Raw genomic sequence first — 16,567 nt, 5'->3', positions numbered from 1 at the left:
CAAATATCTGCCGTTAACGCAACGCACCCGCTAGTCGAGTGTAAAAGGTTTATTAATGCATCTTTTTCTTTTTTAAATAATTTTAATAAATCTTTTCTAAGAGTAGTTTTTGAAGTGAACTGTGCATTAGGATTGTGTACAACCTTAATATATCGTTGCCAATTAGGATGCTCTACAAAACTAAGTGGTTGATCTAAAGCAGCTATCATTCGCGCAACTTCCATACGATCTTCTTGCGGATCGTATTTCCAAGTGGTTAGACCACCGGTTGCGCGATCAAAAGATAATTGTGTTTGGCGGAGTTCGGGTCCGCTAGATTGGCTAAGCTTTTGAAGACACTTTTCAGAGTGTCGTCTCAAGTGTGTGGTGCCGTGAATAGTGTCGCCTTGTAATTTAGATAAACAATATTTACACTGAGCTATATGTTTAGTGTTACCTTCATTATCCACCTCGTCAATTATGTCGAAGTGATCCCAAACTGTCGAGGTACGCTTGCATTTTCTCCTGGAGGTTGCAACACTTGCCGACGCAGACGCAGACGCAGTCGCACTTGCTGCCGCTTCTCCACGCCCACTATTGCGATCACGACCTCCAGTACGTCCACCATGGCTTGGATTAGTAGATTGCATTTGCTGCGTAACAAACTCATTAGTGGGAAATTGCCCTTCTTCTACATTGTGTTGGGCATCAACGGGAATACCACTATAACCAAAAGGATCCATTATAAAAAAATAAGATGAATTTGATAGACACTAGAGAGAGAGCTTTAGAAAAATTGTGAGAGAGATTGAGAGAAGTTGAAAGAGATTGAGAGAGATTGAGAGAAATTAAGAGAGATTGAGAGGGATTGAGAGAGTTTGAGTGAGAAAAATGTGTGAGGGATGGGAGGTATTTATAGGGAAATTTTGGGGTTAAAAAATGATTTTTTTTTCAAAAAAAACGGGATAAAACGGCTAGTTTTTTGAAATTCGGGTTCGGGCAGTCGGGCAAACTCGGGCAGCTCGGGTTTTCGGGCAAAATTAAAAAAACTAGCCGTTTTCGGGCAAATCGGGCAGTTCGGGCAAATCGGGTTTTCGGGCCGAATTCGGGTAAAAATTCAAAAAAAACTAGCCGTTTTCGGGTATTCGGGTAATTCGGGCACCTCGGGCGGGTCGGGCAAGTCGGGCAGGCGGGAAAATTTCGGGCAAAATTCAAAAATTCGGGCTTCGGGTCGGGCAATTCGGGCACACCCAATTTTCAGGCAATTTTCGGGTCGGGCAGTTCGGGCTTGGTCGGAAAAATGCAAAAAAATCCCGGCGGACGGCGGTATACGGTGGTTAGACGGCGGCGGGCAAGGGTGGACATGTCAAATCCGGGCTGCCCGAGCCCGAACCCGAATTTCTTGCTTGGACGGGCGGGAATTGGGCCGGCCCGCCCGAGCTCGAAAAAATTCGGGCTTCGGGCGGCCCGCCGACCCGAAGTTCCAGCACTAGTCCACATAGTAAGAATCTCTTCTGGGGTATGTTGTGGTTGTCGTCGTCGTCGTTGTCGTTGTCATTGTCGTGGTTGTTGTTGTTGTATTTTTATTATTATTTATTATTATTATTATTTTTATTTTTATTATTATTATTATTTTATTATTTTGAGATATACTTTTTAACTATAGTTAATATGGGTGTATGTTTTTTGTTTCTTTGAAAAAATACTATTTTTATTTATGGTTAATGTGGAGATAATTAGTGGATTTTAATGTAATTTTAATACAAGACACAATTGTAATAAATATAAATAATAATTTGGTAGAGACATTGATGAATTTAGTGGCTGCAAATATAATTTTTGAAAAATATTATATATATACACATTTTTTTTAAATTTTTTTTTAAACTTAACTTAAAACTAGAGGTGTCAATTGGGTCGGGCCGTCCATGGACGGCTCGACACAGCCCGCTGTAGTGCACAATTCAGCCTGGCTCGGCCTTGTACTGTTATAAGGCGGGCCGGCCCAGCACGTCTAAAGAGCTAGGCTTGGGCCTCATTTTCCCAGCCCGCGGCCCTGGCCCATTGAAGGCCCAAGCACGACCTAAACCCATGAAGGACCTAGCATGGCCCAGGCACGGCCCTGCCTAGGGCCGGTGGTACCTCAACCGGTCAACTGCTGAGGTCAACTGTTTACTGCTCAACGGTCAAAAATAGATCCGTTGTAGAGCGAGATTAATCAACCGATCAACCGCTGAGGTCGACCGGTTACTCCTCAACGTCAAAAACAGTTTCATTGTAGAGCGAGATTAAGAGATAGAAAACATTATAAAAAGCCTATCTCCCTCGCAACATTCTCAACTTCTCAACTCTTCTACATCACTCTCAAGTCTTAACTCCTCTTACTCGCGTAACTCTATCTCTCATATTCTCTTTCTGATTCTTAGCTTTCTCTCTCGATATCTAACTTTCTCTTATCTCTTTTATTTATAAATTTCAATCAAATTGAAGACATCTCGAAAAAAAGGTTGTCTACTCATTATTTTTGTATAATATTTTATTATTTAATGTTTATTTACATTGTTTATTGTTTATAAATATTTTTGTTAACATTATTTTTTTTTACAGAAAATGGCAGAATCAAATATTCCTGATTTTGGAGATCAACCATTTTATGATGATAAAATTTTGATGTGCAACTCCAACACCACTGATGAGGGTAATATTCTGGTTGATGACCAATCGGTACACAATGAGGTCATAGGAGAACGTGCAAAGGGAAAAAGACCTCGCACAGCTCCTACATGACAATATTACACAGAAGAGCTACGATCAAATCTAAAAACAGGTGAAATTAAAATGTGTACGGTTTATGAAATTAGAGGGGAGGGAAACTCTTATCCACGACTTTAGCATTCCACATATGGCACCAATACCCCTCAATATATTATTATTATTATCATCATCATCATCTTTATCATCATCATCATCACCTATATGTATGCCTTTACACACTAGTCCCTTTTATTATGTTTGTTTATGAATATTTTTGTATCACATCAAATATACTTTACACATATGACATTTTCAATTAAAGCATTGATATCATAAGCTTAACAAAAATATTTAATAGTTCTCGCAAACAGGTCATTAATAAAACTTAAGATAACTAAGTGATTGAAAATGTTAGGACTGCTCTTAGCTAGTTGGCAATTTTTGCTGAAATTCAGAAGTATGAATTCAAAGAAACAGGTTTTTCCTTTTTGGGCTAGCTACATCAAGTTTGGAATGGTCCTCTGGATTTGGATTGTTTTTGTTGAGATTGATTAGTGGTTGATTTGGTTGACTTCGCTGATTGATGATTGGTGGTTGATTTGGTTGACTCGGTTGGATGATTGGAGGTATCTATGGAAAGAATCCGTGGTGATTATTTTGCTTTGAAGAGGTTGATTCGTTCGAATTGCAAAGGTGGTTTTTGGTGAGGGCAATTAGCAGATGTGGGTGTGGCTAGTTCTTGGAGTGACCGCGAGGACATTTTGAGGGATGAGGGTATGAGACAGATTTGTGTGCTTAGTGTGAAAATCTTGCAGACGATTCTCATGGTGAATGTCAATACTTGATTGTGAAGGAATACTACAAAGTCGGGTGGTGCTCGCTGAACAAGTCATCTAAGGAGACTCAACACAACGGCGATACAATCAACGAGGGAGTCTTGAATGTGTAAGACCGTTATTGGTGTTTGTAATCTTTCAATCTTAGTGGATTGTTCACTGTCTAGGCATGGCCCCGCATAGTAGGTGTGCGCACTAAACTGCGATACCATTTTCGTGTGTATTTATTGTTTTTGCATTATTATTTCCTGCATAGCTTCTCTGTAATATGATTTACTGAATACACAGTCCAAAATACTTAACATATCCTCAGTGTCTCAACCAGTGTCGTAACACCATTTGTGATACCGGGATAAAAACAGACCTTTCAATTGGTATCAGAGTGGTTCACTAACCATTTGTTTGGTGAGGTTTTGGGATTTGGTATGTTGTTTCAGGGATAGACTTTCTGAAAGAAGGTGTCTCAGTTTCGCACCGTCCTCTCCTTGATGGATCCAATTAGTCATATTGGAAAGCTCGCATGAAGGCGTTTATCAAGGCAATCGATGAAAAGCCATGGTGTGCTGTATTGACTAGACGGGAACATCCAATAACCAAGAACTCTGAAGGGAAAGATGTCATAAAGCCTGAAGAGAAATGGTCCACAGAAGAAGACAAATTGGCAAATAACAACTCAAGAGCACTAAATGTTATTTTCAATGGAGTTGACGCCAATCAGTTCAAGCTCATTTCAACCTGTGAATCTGCCAAAGATGCTTGGGAGATCCTACAAACCACACATGAAGGAACGGCTGCTGTCAGATTATCAAAATTACAAATCCTTACTACAAGTTTTGAGAATCTCAGAATGCTTGAAAATGAAACTATTTCTGATTTTAATTCAAAATTGTGTGACATTGCTAATGAGGCATTTGCTCTTGGTGAAAAATTCTCTGAGGAAAAACTTGTGAGGAAGACACTGAGATCACTTCCAATGAGATTCACCTATAAAGTGACAGCTATTGAGGAGGCCAAGAATGAACGAACGATGAAGCTAGAGTAGTTGATGGGTTCTTTACGCACTTTTTGAAATGAATCTTGATGAAGACAAGAAAGATAAGGAAGTTGCTCTTCGTGCTAGAGCTCAAAAGACTCATGTAGAAGAAGACTCGGATGATCAAGAAGACTTGGTTGAGACCCTCGCTTTGTTGACAAAAAACTTTAACCGAGTAATGAAGAAATTTAACAAGAGGAATAGAAATTCAAGCTTCGGCAACTCTAGCAATTCACAGAAGAACAAGTTCACAGCAAATAACACTAAAATGAAGACAAAAAGTATAGGCATTCAATGTAGGGAGTGCGACGAATATGGTCACATCCAATCCGAATGTGCCAACACACTCAAGAAGAAGAAGAAGTCACTAAGTGTAACCTGGAGTGATGAGGAATCAGAAGGGAGTCAGGAAGATGATGATCACGTAAGCAACTATGTTACTTTTAATGTGTACACTGGTCAGGATGACTCTGTAGAGAATGTTACAAACGGTGTTGCAGACAGTGTCACAATAATAGCTGATATAGAGACAGTGAAGAGCGAGAAGGAAGAAAGTGAGTCAGAATCAAGCAGCAGTAGTGATGGAGAAGAATCGATAGATTATACAATACAGGAAGCATATAAAACCATGTTTGACAAATGGGTTAAAGTGTGCAAACTGAATAAGTCTTTGGAGGAACGTGTAAGTGAACTTGTGAGAGAAAACAAAGTCTTGACAAGAACTACTGCAGACGATGAGGCACAGGTTGCTGAAAAGGAAAAGAAGCTATAAGAATGGAAGCCGGAATTAGAACATACACAAAGGACTTTAAAGATGTTGAATTCTGGTACATCTAAACTGGAACATATTCTCACTATGGGAAAAACTTGTGATGATCGCTTTGGTGTTGGCTATACTGGTGAATGCTCAACCTCAAAGACTGTATTTGTGAAAGAAAATGACTCACAAGAACCTCAACCAGTCACAAGCAAGAAAGTACCTACGAAACGGTCACAACAAGGAAGATTCACTCCCACCTGTCATTATTGCCATTATCCTGGACTTCATGTAAGGTTCTACAAGGATGAGTGTCAAGTGTTTGATAAAGTAGAAAGTTGTGTTATGAAAGGATTAAGATCTTCTGATAATTGTTATATGTTAACTCTCACATCTAACTGTCTCAAGTGTACTGTTGATGAAGCTGAGATTTGACATAAAAAACTAGGTCACTTAAACTACAAGACTCTAAGGAAGATCGTCAAAATTGGAGCTATGAGAGGAGTTCCTAAGGTGAGAGAAAAGCATTTTGGGGTTTGTGGACCCTGTCAAATAGGAAAACAAAAGAAAGTTTTTCACAAAGTGGTACAACAGATTTCAACAACACGAGTTCTTGAGTTGCTGTACGTGGATCTTATGGGTCCAATGCAAGTTGAAAGCATTGGTGGAAAGTGATACGTGTTTGTTTGTGTAGATGACTTCTCAAGATTTACTTGGGTGGACTTTATCAGAGAAAAGTCAGATACATTTGAAGTGTTCAAGATCTTGTGTGTCAAACTCTTGAACGAAAAGGATTGTAGCATTGGAAAAATTGTAAGAATCAGAAGTGATCATAGGAAGGAGTTTGAAAATGTTATCTTCGCTGAGTTTTGCAATAAACATGGTATAGCTCTTGAGTTTTCTACTCTTAAAACACCGCAACAGAATGGTGCTGTTGGGAGAAAGAATCGTACGCTTCAAGAAATGGTTCGATTAATGTTGAATTCTAAAATATTGGCGTTTAGACTATGGGCAGAAGCTATGAACACAACTTGCTACACAATTAACAGAATGTACCTTAGACCAAGTACAAAGATGACTCCTTATGAGATTTGGAAGAGTGAGAAACCTAATCTCAAATACATTCATGTATTCAGAAGTGTGTGCTATATTCTCAATGATCAGGATCAGCGAGGAAAACTTGACGCAAAAAGTTATGAAGGAGTTTTTCTTGGTTACTCTAATAATAGTCAAGCCTATAGAGTTTGCAACAAGAGAACTCAAACTATCTTGGAGTCTACGAATGTAGTAGTTGATGACTTCAAAGGGACTGTTGAACGACTCTCTGAAGATGAAGCTTTTGATGAATTTGAAATAGTTGATCACGGAGAAGAGAAGCAAACTGTTGAAGATAGTGTCACGGACGATGTTGCAGATGGTGTTGTAACACCGCCTGGGACAGGACAGACAGAACCAGAGACAAAGGTTTACAAAGTTGAAGATCCAATTACCAAGGAACCGTCTTCCAGAATTAAGAAGAATCATCTAGTTGAGGAGGTCATTGGAGGCATTCATGATGGTATACGTACTTGAGATAAACCAAAGTAAAATTATCGATACATGGTGAGATATGTGTGCTACACTTCTACTGTGGAACCAAAGAATGTTAAAGAAGCACTTCAAGATGAGTTCTAGATTAATGCAATGTAGGAGGAGCTGGAGCAGTTTGTGAGAAATGATGTGTGGAGCTTAGTCCCTAGATGATTACGCCCAAATTGTGTCGAAACAAAGCACTCAGTTGTAGCACAATATGGACGGTCAATCCCACGAGGAGGTGATAAAAAGAGACAAGAAAAGATTAGCAAATAAAAAGTGTCAAGAGATAAATAATAAAATAAAAATAAAAGAGAATGGAATTTTTGTTGAGAAAATAAGCGTAGAAAAATGTTTGAGAAAATAATATAATTAAAAACGGTAAGGCGTCGAGAATCGCTATATGTTTTGTTCACAAATTTGAGTCTTGATTCATAAACAAAAGTTTTCGAGAAAATTAAATCCTTACGTTAATTCCACAAAATTATTATTATTACACGTTATCCTAAATCGACAATATATCAATATGACAATAATGCAGTAAATGACAACGCGCAAAATAATTTAAATGACAAAACAAAGCATGACACAATTACATAAGAAAAGCATGACTGAACTTATATAAAAATTGCACACTATATTCTGAAAAATAGATAAAAGAAAATATGGGATTTAATTCACTCAATTTTAAGAATATTACAACTCAAGAATCAAAACCCAAATTGGGTACTCAACACAAGCTCATCTCTAACCTCACTAAAGAAAGAAAAAGTGACTAAACTTAGGCTAAAAATCAATCCCCTAACATACTTAACAAAAGCCCTATTTATAGAGTTTTTTAGCATGCAAAAGGTTACAATCAGCAATAAGAAGGAAGGGAACGTATTCCAATTAATTTGGGTTTTACAATGCTTTATTTTGGAAGTAAAGGCTGATAATGGGGGAGAAAAACCATCACAACGGACACAAACGCATATGGCTGAAGAATCCCAAACGGGTGGGACACGTGTCGCGCGAAGAGAGAAGAAACGTTGCTCTGCCTTGGACACGTGGCGAGCTGTGGGAGGAACCTGCTGCACGCAGGACCCACGCAGAATAAGAGAGACGCTCACGTGGGTAGGAACTCGCTCAGGGGGAAAGGCTGTGCGCGCCAAGCGCGCGTATGCACGGGGACAGCTGGGTCCCACGCGTCTGCGGCGCTGCAGAAAATGACACATGGCGGAGATTGGGGACTGGTGCGGCTCGGCTCGGCTGGCGGACGGCTGGGCTTCATTTTCTTTTTCTTTTAGTTTGGGCCCAAATGTCTTATTTACCTACAAAACAAATTAAATTAAATTAAAATCAAATACTTCCACAAAATATTAATTCCACGAAAATATTTAATTAAAACTTAATTTATTTAGCAATTATGAACAATTTAGGTGCATTTTCATACACTTATCACTAGACCAAGTGGTTACAATGTTATTGGTACTAAGTGGATCTTTAAGAATAAAACTGATGAACATGGGAACATTACAAAAAATAAGGCGAGACTTGTTGCACAGGCGTACACTCAGGTTGAAGGAGTTGATTTTGATGAGACTTTTACTCCCGTTGCAAGACTTGAGTCAATCAGACTGTTGCTTTCTATTGCCTGTCTGTTGGGGTTTAAGTTGTTTCAAATGGATGTGAAGAGTTCATTTTTGAATGGGTTCCTGAATGAGGAAGTATTTGTAGAACAACCTAAAGGTTTCGAAGACCCTCTTGAACCTAACCATGTCTACAAGCTCAACAAGACTTTATATGGATTGAAGCAAGCACCTAGAGCCTGGTACGAACGGTTGACAGATTTCTTGAATAGGAAGGGCTATACGAGAGGGGGAGTTGACAAAACATTGTTTATCAAGAAGTTCAAGTCAGGAATAATCATTGCTCAAATATATGTGGATGATATTGTATTTGGATCCACAAGTCAGGGAAAGGTAGATGAGTTTGTTGATCAGATGAAGAAAGAGTTTGAGATGAGTATGGTGGGGGAATTGAACTACTTCCTTGGTCTGTAAGTGAAAAAAATGCAAAATGGTATTTTTATTTCTCAAAGTAAATATGCAAGAAATTTGGTGAAGAAATTTGCCCTTGAAAAATCAAGACATCTGAGAACTCCAATGGGCACAAATGAGAAATTGATGAAAGATGATAATGGCACCTCAATTGATCATAGTCTCTATCGAAGCATGATTGTGAGTCTCTTGTATTTAACTGTTAGTAGACTAGACATCTACTTTAGTGTTGGAGTTTGTGCTAGATATTAGGCAAATCCTAAAGAGTCTCACTTAGCTGCAGTTAAAAGGATAATTTGGTATGTAAGTGGTACAATGGACTATGAAATCTAGTTTTCTAGGGATACAAATTCTAGTCTTTTGGGTTTCAGTGACGTAGACTGGGCTGGCAATGTTGATGATAGAAAGAGCACATCTGGTGGATGTTTCTATTTGGGGAATAATCTTGTTTCCTGGTTTAGTAAAAAGTAGAATTCCATTTCTCTATCTACAATAGAGGCAGAGTATATAGCAACAGGAAGTTGTTGCACTCAACTATTATGGATGAAACAAATGCTTGAAGATTATGGTATTTCACAAGATGTTCTAACTGTATACTGTGATAATGCTAGTGCAATAAATATTTCTAAAACTCCAGTCCAACACTCTCGCACGAAGCATATTGATATTCATCATCATTTTATCAGAGAACTGATGGAGGATAAAACAGTCACTCTTGAGTACATTGCTACTGAAAAACAACTGGATGATATTTTTACCATGCCACTGGATGCTCTCCGATTTGAGTCCTTGAGGATGGCTCTGGGAATTTGTGTAATGTAATGTAAAACAAAAATAAATAAATAAATAAATGACAATGCGTTTTAAGATGTTTGTGTGTTCCCTGGAGTTTGCTTATATGAATTTGGGGCATTAGGGTTTGAACTCAAAGCATTCGAGCGGTTGCAAATCAAGTTTTTTCTTTGCTTCTCAACAATGTGAAAACTCGTAATGCTCGATCCAAGGACTTTAATGAAGAGGTAGCAAAATTTCAAGAGGAATTACGAGGGAGAGTAATGGCAGCATTTAAATGATCTCCGTCAAAAAAGTTGAAGGGTCCATCATCCTCCACCGTGGCTACTCCTCGCCAGAAATCTCTGTTCTATGATGAAACCGAACTAGTTCCTCTCGCCATTCTTCATCCGTTGGAAATTATTCCATTTGTCACTCCGCCAGAGTCCGGCATCCATGAAGAAGTTTTCTCTACTCCTCGGGGTTCTTCAAATTCAGATGATTCTACCGTCCCTGCTCCGGTGTCTCTGCCCCCAGTAGACACTCCGGTCGATGTAGGTACATCACAACCCTCTCCTGGAAGTTCGCCTCGGATTCCCCCAAACTTGATGAAATTTCCTATCATACCGGGTTTTCCCTCATGGACCAATCGGTTCCCGGTCTATCCAGAAGGGATGAAACAAAAATCCCAAACTTGCATTGAAACTGAAATTCGGGCTCAATCTAAGAAGCCGAAGAAGAAGAGGTCTGCCTCCTCGAGTGATACTGCCTTCCATCCATCAGCTACTTATGCTGCTCCTGATGAGGCTGAATCATCTCAACCTTCCACTGATCCTTTGCCAAAGAGGAAGAACCAGAAAAAAAAAAAAAAACCCCCCCATCCTCCAGTCAATTCTTGCAGGGTTACTAGGTCCAAGGCCAAGTCTCAGGCAAAAGCTCCAGAGACTCTCAAAAGAGAGAAAGAGAAGAAATCCTCTGCTCCTAGCTCTGGTAAGGATGATACTATTCTCTTTTATTCTGATTTGAATAAAAATGTCTGGAAGTCAGTTATTAAAAGGAAGATATTCTCTGAGAGATTACTGAATGAGTCTAAATTTGGAGAATTAGGCGTTTTGGAACTTCTGAAAGATCGGAGTTTACTTGGAACAGTCACTAAAATAAAACCATTTGTAAATGATGTCATCTTAGAGTTCTATGCAAATTTGGTCAGTGGGGTTAATGATCATAAATCCCCAATGTTTCATAAGGTTTTTGTCATAGGTCACTTGTTTCATTTTTCACCGGCTATTATTAATGACTTTTATGGAAGTCATAGAACGATTGTGGAATGTGAAGCAAGCTATAATCAGATCATAACTGAGTTAACTGGAAATGTCCGCTGTAATTGGCCAGCCTTAAAATCTTTTCCCGCTGCTGAGTTAAGTTTGAAGTATTCTGTTTTGCACAAGATTGCATTGAAGAACTGGATGCCTAGTACACATTCGACTGGTGTCAATAAGCCTCTGGCCAAATTGCTCTACATGATTGGTCTCTGCTTCTCCTTTGACATTAGACAACTCATTTATGATCAGATAGTAAGTAATGCTAAAGTTTTGTTCACTCATCAGGTGCTCCCATTTCCCTCTCTTATTTATGGTGTCCTGATGTCTCAAAATGATATTAAGAAGTCAGTAGAGGTGTTTGCCAAATTACCAGGCGAACTTAGAATTTCAAAGAAATTTCACTCTGGGAAGCATATGGATGATGTTCAGGGGGAGTCTTTCTCAGTTTTTGAAGACGAGCTGCAGGAGGATGCTACTCCTCATGTCTCAACTGGTGTCACATCTAGTTCCTCTCAACCGGCTGCTACTGTTCAAAAAACTCAAACCATTCAGTACTTGCAGAAAGAATTACAAGTTCTTGTTGCTTGTGAAAAGAGACTTTTACAGGAGCTCAAAGAAATTGATCAGCGCAAAAGGGAAACTGCAGCTCTACTTGAGGATCTCCAGCCTTCTTCAGCTGCTGATGGAGTTGGTACTTCTTCCTAGTTTCTTCTGTTATGGTCATGCTATTTCTTTTGCATACTACCTTACTTTGGCAGTCTTTTTGACAAAAAGGGGGAGTCTTGTAATTGTTTGTATTTTGTCCTGAACAACATTTTATGTCTATTGTCAGTTGTCTGTTTCTTTTGAATTTCCTAGTATTAGGATGATCTTAGTGTTTTGCCAAAAATGCCAAAATGGGAGATTGTTAGAACTGCTCCTAGCTAGTTGGCAATTTTTACAATTCAAAGAAACAAGTTTTTCCTTTTTGGGCTAGCTGCATCAAGTTTGGAATGGTCCTCTGGATTTGGATTGTTTTTCCTTAGATTGATTGGTGGTTGACTTGGCTGATTGATGATTGGTGGCTGATTTAGTTGACTCGGCTGGATGATTGGAGATATCTATGGAAAGAATCCGTGGTGATTATTTTACTTTGAAGAGGTTGATTGGTTCGGATTGCAGAGGTGGTTTTTGGTGAGGGCAATTAGCAGATATGGGTGTGGCTGGTTCTTGGAGCGACTGCGATGACATTTTGAGGGATGAGGGTTTGAGACAGGTTGGTGTGCTCAGTGTGAAAATCTTGCATACGTTTCTCATGGTGAATGTCAATACTTGATTGTGAAGGAATACTACAAAGTCAGGTGGTGCCCGTTGAATAAGTCCTCTAAGTAGACTCAACACAACGGCGATACGATCAACGAGAGAGTTTTGAGCGTGTAAGACCGTTATTGATGTTTGTAATCTTTCAATCTTAGTGGATTGTTCACTGTCTGGGCGTGACCCCGCAGAGTAGGTGTGTGCACCGAACTGTGATACCATTTTCGTGTGTCTTTATTGTTTCTGCATTATTATTTCCTGCATAGCTTCTCTGCTATATGATTTACTGAATACACAGTCCAAAATACTTAACATATCCTCAGTGTCTCAATCATTGTTGTAACACCTTTTGTGATACCAGGATAAAAAGACCTTTCAGAAAACGTAGTGATAGTAATATACTTTTATGCAGTTAGTACACCACGTAAACATATATGGTAGCTTTAATACTTGATACCGTGTTTAATCATATAAGGTATACATGTAAACAAAGTATATTTCCGGCTCGTGTCATGAACTGCCAAACTTTAATTTTGGATATTACAGGGTAACCGGCCAAAGAAATGATATTGGGATAACAATAAGAAATGTTTACATTATGTTATGTAGTATTAGCTGAATCAGATGATTGTGACGGTGGGTATTTTATTAGTCAAGGTAATAATACTGTGTGGGTAAATACCAGCTCTGTAAAATAAACTCTAAGAATATTTTTCTTTTTAATTTCGGAAAATATTTTGAAAATGGTTATAGTTGAGACAAGATCCACCATTTGCAGAAATCCGTGTGTGTACATCTACACATAAAGATCTAATTAATATTGAAAGGAAATATCTTTAGCTGGTTGTTGCCTTTATGCGTCTTAATTTAGAGTATTTATAATCCAGTGTGAAGAGTGAACCGTACCAACTAGCAAATTATTCTTCATAGTGTCTCATGCAGGAGAAAACAAGAAGTTAAAATTCGAACGGGGAATTTCTCAAATACGTCCCCCTACTCAGCCCAACTGGTAGGTTATTGATTTAAGGTGTGTTTGATACATGGATTTTTCATAGGTTTAAACTCATGGTTTTGATTCTATTAAAGTGTTTTTCTCTCTAAAAAAATTGAATTTTAAAAGTCATAAACAAAATCATTAATTTGAACCATAATTTGAACTCATATACCAAATGGGTCCTTAGTAACCGTTTCTTTAAAATTGTCTGGTTTGAGTTGACAACAAAGTATAATGATCCTTGATATGTAAGCTATGTATAGTTTTTAACTCAAGCTTATTCTTTTTACAACTCAACTCACAACTAAAGCTCTATTGTTATAGTATTTTTTTTAACAAAAATTTAAATTCTACCTTATTTTTATAATATTTTCTCTCATAAACACAACTCAAGTTTTTAACTTGAATTGTGAAACAAACACTATATACATAAAAAAAAAATATCTCATAGCGCTATAAAATTTCATAAATGAAGTATGGACCTGACATATCTCTTTTTGAGAAAAGTACACCATTCAAGCCATTGTTTTACACAATCCTAACATTTGTATCATTCTAAATATAAGTTTGTGTTTAAGATTTTTTTTTATTGATTTAATAAAAGACATGTTTTTTACTATGTCACTTTCATGACATAAATGTTAGTTAGCACTATTGTAAGTAGTGTTTTTTATTTTTATTTTTTCCATATCTCTCTCTTAAGAGCACACTGATTATAAATACAATCACTAATAAAAAATGAATTTCACCTATAAATCTTACCTTATGAGACTCACTTTTTATTAATCAATGGTACTTAACAGGTCTTATAGCGATACTCTAAAAAATTGGGTAATGAAGATATGTGGCTTTTCTTCTTTTTTTTTTTTTTTTTTTTTTTTTTTTTTTTTTTTTTTTTGCTGAAAGTATGAAGATGTAAATAATTTACAAGCTTTCTTCAAATCTTTGGCGCGTACATGGCTTAGTTGATACGTTGAGAAAGAATAATTTGTTTACTTATGGTAGGTAAATGATAGATATGGGGTTTACATATTATGATGTTTTTCTTGTTTTGAGCTTCCCAAAATCGTATTACTATATATAATATATATCTTAGTAGCAATACTATTTTATTACGCTCCTACTAAGAAACAAAAAAATAATAATAATTACACACGGTGTTAAAATTTAAGCACCCTCATGCCACGTGACCATCCTTTTAGAACATTTTTACTTCTACTATGGTTTGCACACGTACACGATCCGATCGTGTGCCACCAGCATCACATCTAATGAAATCGCAGTCAAATAAATTTTTGAATGATCTATGGATAGGGCCAAATAAGAGGTCGTACGTGAGAAACTCCTTTTAATTTTTTTCCCTCAAATAGAAAAAAAAAAAAAAAAAAGAATTCTAGTTTTAGGAAAATTTGGCACCACAAATCCCATTTTTTAGCGTAAAATCCCAAACTTTTAAGCTGAAAATCTCAATTAGGATGATAATAGGATGAAATGGGGGCGGAAAATGATTTCTCATCCCCATTCCTACTATCTTAAACTATCCCCATCCCCACTTAAGGAGAGACGGAGTCGGAGTCAGGGATTCTCCATTGAAGGAGACTCCCTCATACCTGTTTTATTTCTTATCATATAAGATCATGTATTTTAAAATTATGACAACTTAAAATAAAAATAGAGTAGAAATTCATTATAAATTTAGACCAAAATTAAAGATTTCATGATAAAAACTAAATTCTTAACATATTATAAACTGAATACAAAAATAATAACTAATATATACGCAAAAAAAGTTTAAAAACATCAAAATATAAACATAAATTATCATTTCTTGTTTATTTTTAATAACTTTAATTTTTATTGCATAGTTACACATTAATATGAGAGCGGAGAAAGGATGGGGGAGTACTTCTCCCGTCCCCACCCCGCCATGAATTGAGTAGTAAAATTTATCTCAATCCCCATCCTCAACCCTGATAATTGTCCCCCATTCTCACCCCCTTCAAGGTAGAATCCTGTCCCCATAAAGAATATTGCCATCTCTAATCTCAACTAGATCCCCAAACTTGCATTCTCGTTGCAACCATCAGTCCCCAGTTAGTTTTTCGGATGGTTTTATTTGTTACTACACCTGCTACATACATGTAGGTTTGCAGCCACAACTCTAATTCAATTTATATCTAAAGTCTCTTTGAATTAGAATTTCTGCCACAAAAATAATTAACTTGTTTTAAGTATACATACAAATTTGCAATCTCCTTAAAAATACGTAAAAGGGTTAATCCCCAAATTTATATGCACTATTAATCCCCAAATTTTGAGTATAGTGATATTTGGTCACTGAATTTTAATTTTGAATTAATAACTGAATTTTTGTTTTTTTGACAATTTTGTTCCCTAACTTTAAAATTGACTAACAATTTATGAAATTTAACTTAGATAATCACATCCTTATTACATAATAACTAAGAGTTTCTCAAAAATAATTACAATAAGTGTCGGAGAAAATTTTGTTTATAACGTAATGCATTTTGTAAAATTTCAAATCACGCGATAGACATCATCAATTTTATTTTAACCAAAGTGTCAAAAAGTAAAAGTTCGATAACTGTATACTAAAATTAAAAAAGTTTGAACCAAAATGTCAATGTACTTAAAATTAAGGGGCTAACAGTACTAACTACCTACATAAGTAATGTAAATACACACAGTCATTTATAAAATCACGTCTAACAAGAAACATTCTTCATTAACTGGTCGTCATTGACATTTGATATACCTTATGTTGAAACAATGAAGATCGAAATTAGCTCCCACGTTATGACACAGAGCAGTGAAGAAATATCCACCATAGTACGGCCAACAGCTGCATAATAAAATATGAAATCAAACGAGTGTTATACTTATTCCTGAAACAAAAAAAAAAAAGTTGCTATACTATCTTCTAGTAATACTGTCGAAAGGAATATTCACAATTGCTTTTTATTATTACACATACACATTTTTAACATCTGTGTGATATAAAATAAATATTACGGTGTTGTTCTTTTCTCAACTCAAATTTTATTATTACAGTATTTTTTTCATAAAAATTTTAAATTTAATTCTTTTTGTACAATATTTTTCTCTAATATATACAACGTAAATTAATAGCTTAAAGTTATAAAACAAACATACCCTATATCTATTTTTACATATTACGGTGTAGAATAGT

The 16,567-nt window shown here is 36.8% G+C and overlaps 1 protein-coding gene across 1 annotated transcript; it reads left to right on the top strand.

Annotated features, from left to right (window-relative positions):
* The first annotated feature begins 9,829 nt into the window (after positions 1-9,829).
* LOC112090643 lies at positions 9,830-11,771 on the top strand. Its single transcript, XM_024162453.1, has 2 exons — positions 9,830-9,847; positions 10,068-11,771. The coding sequence occupies exons 1-2, from the start codon at positions 9,830-9,832 to the stop codon at positions 11,769-11,771; spliced, it is 1,722 nt and encodes a 573-aa protein (XP_024018221.1).
* Positions 11,772-16,567: the final 4,796 nt, after the last annotated feature.

The sequence above is a fragment of the Morus notabilis genome, unplaced genomic scaffold (genome assembly GCF_000414095.1).
Source record: "Morus notabilis unplaced genomic scaffold, ASM41409v2 Scaffold122, whole genome shotgun sequence".
Classification (NCBI taxonomy): domain Eukaryota; kingdom Viridiplantae; phylum Streptophyta; class Magnoliopsida; order Rosales; family Moraceae; genus Morus; species Morus notabilis.
This window is presented reverse-complemented; position numbering and strand designations above follow the sequence as displayed.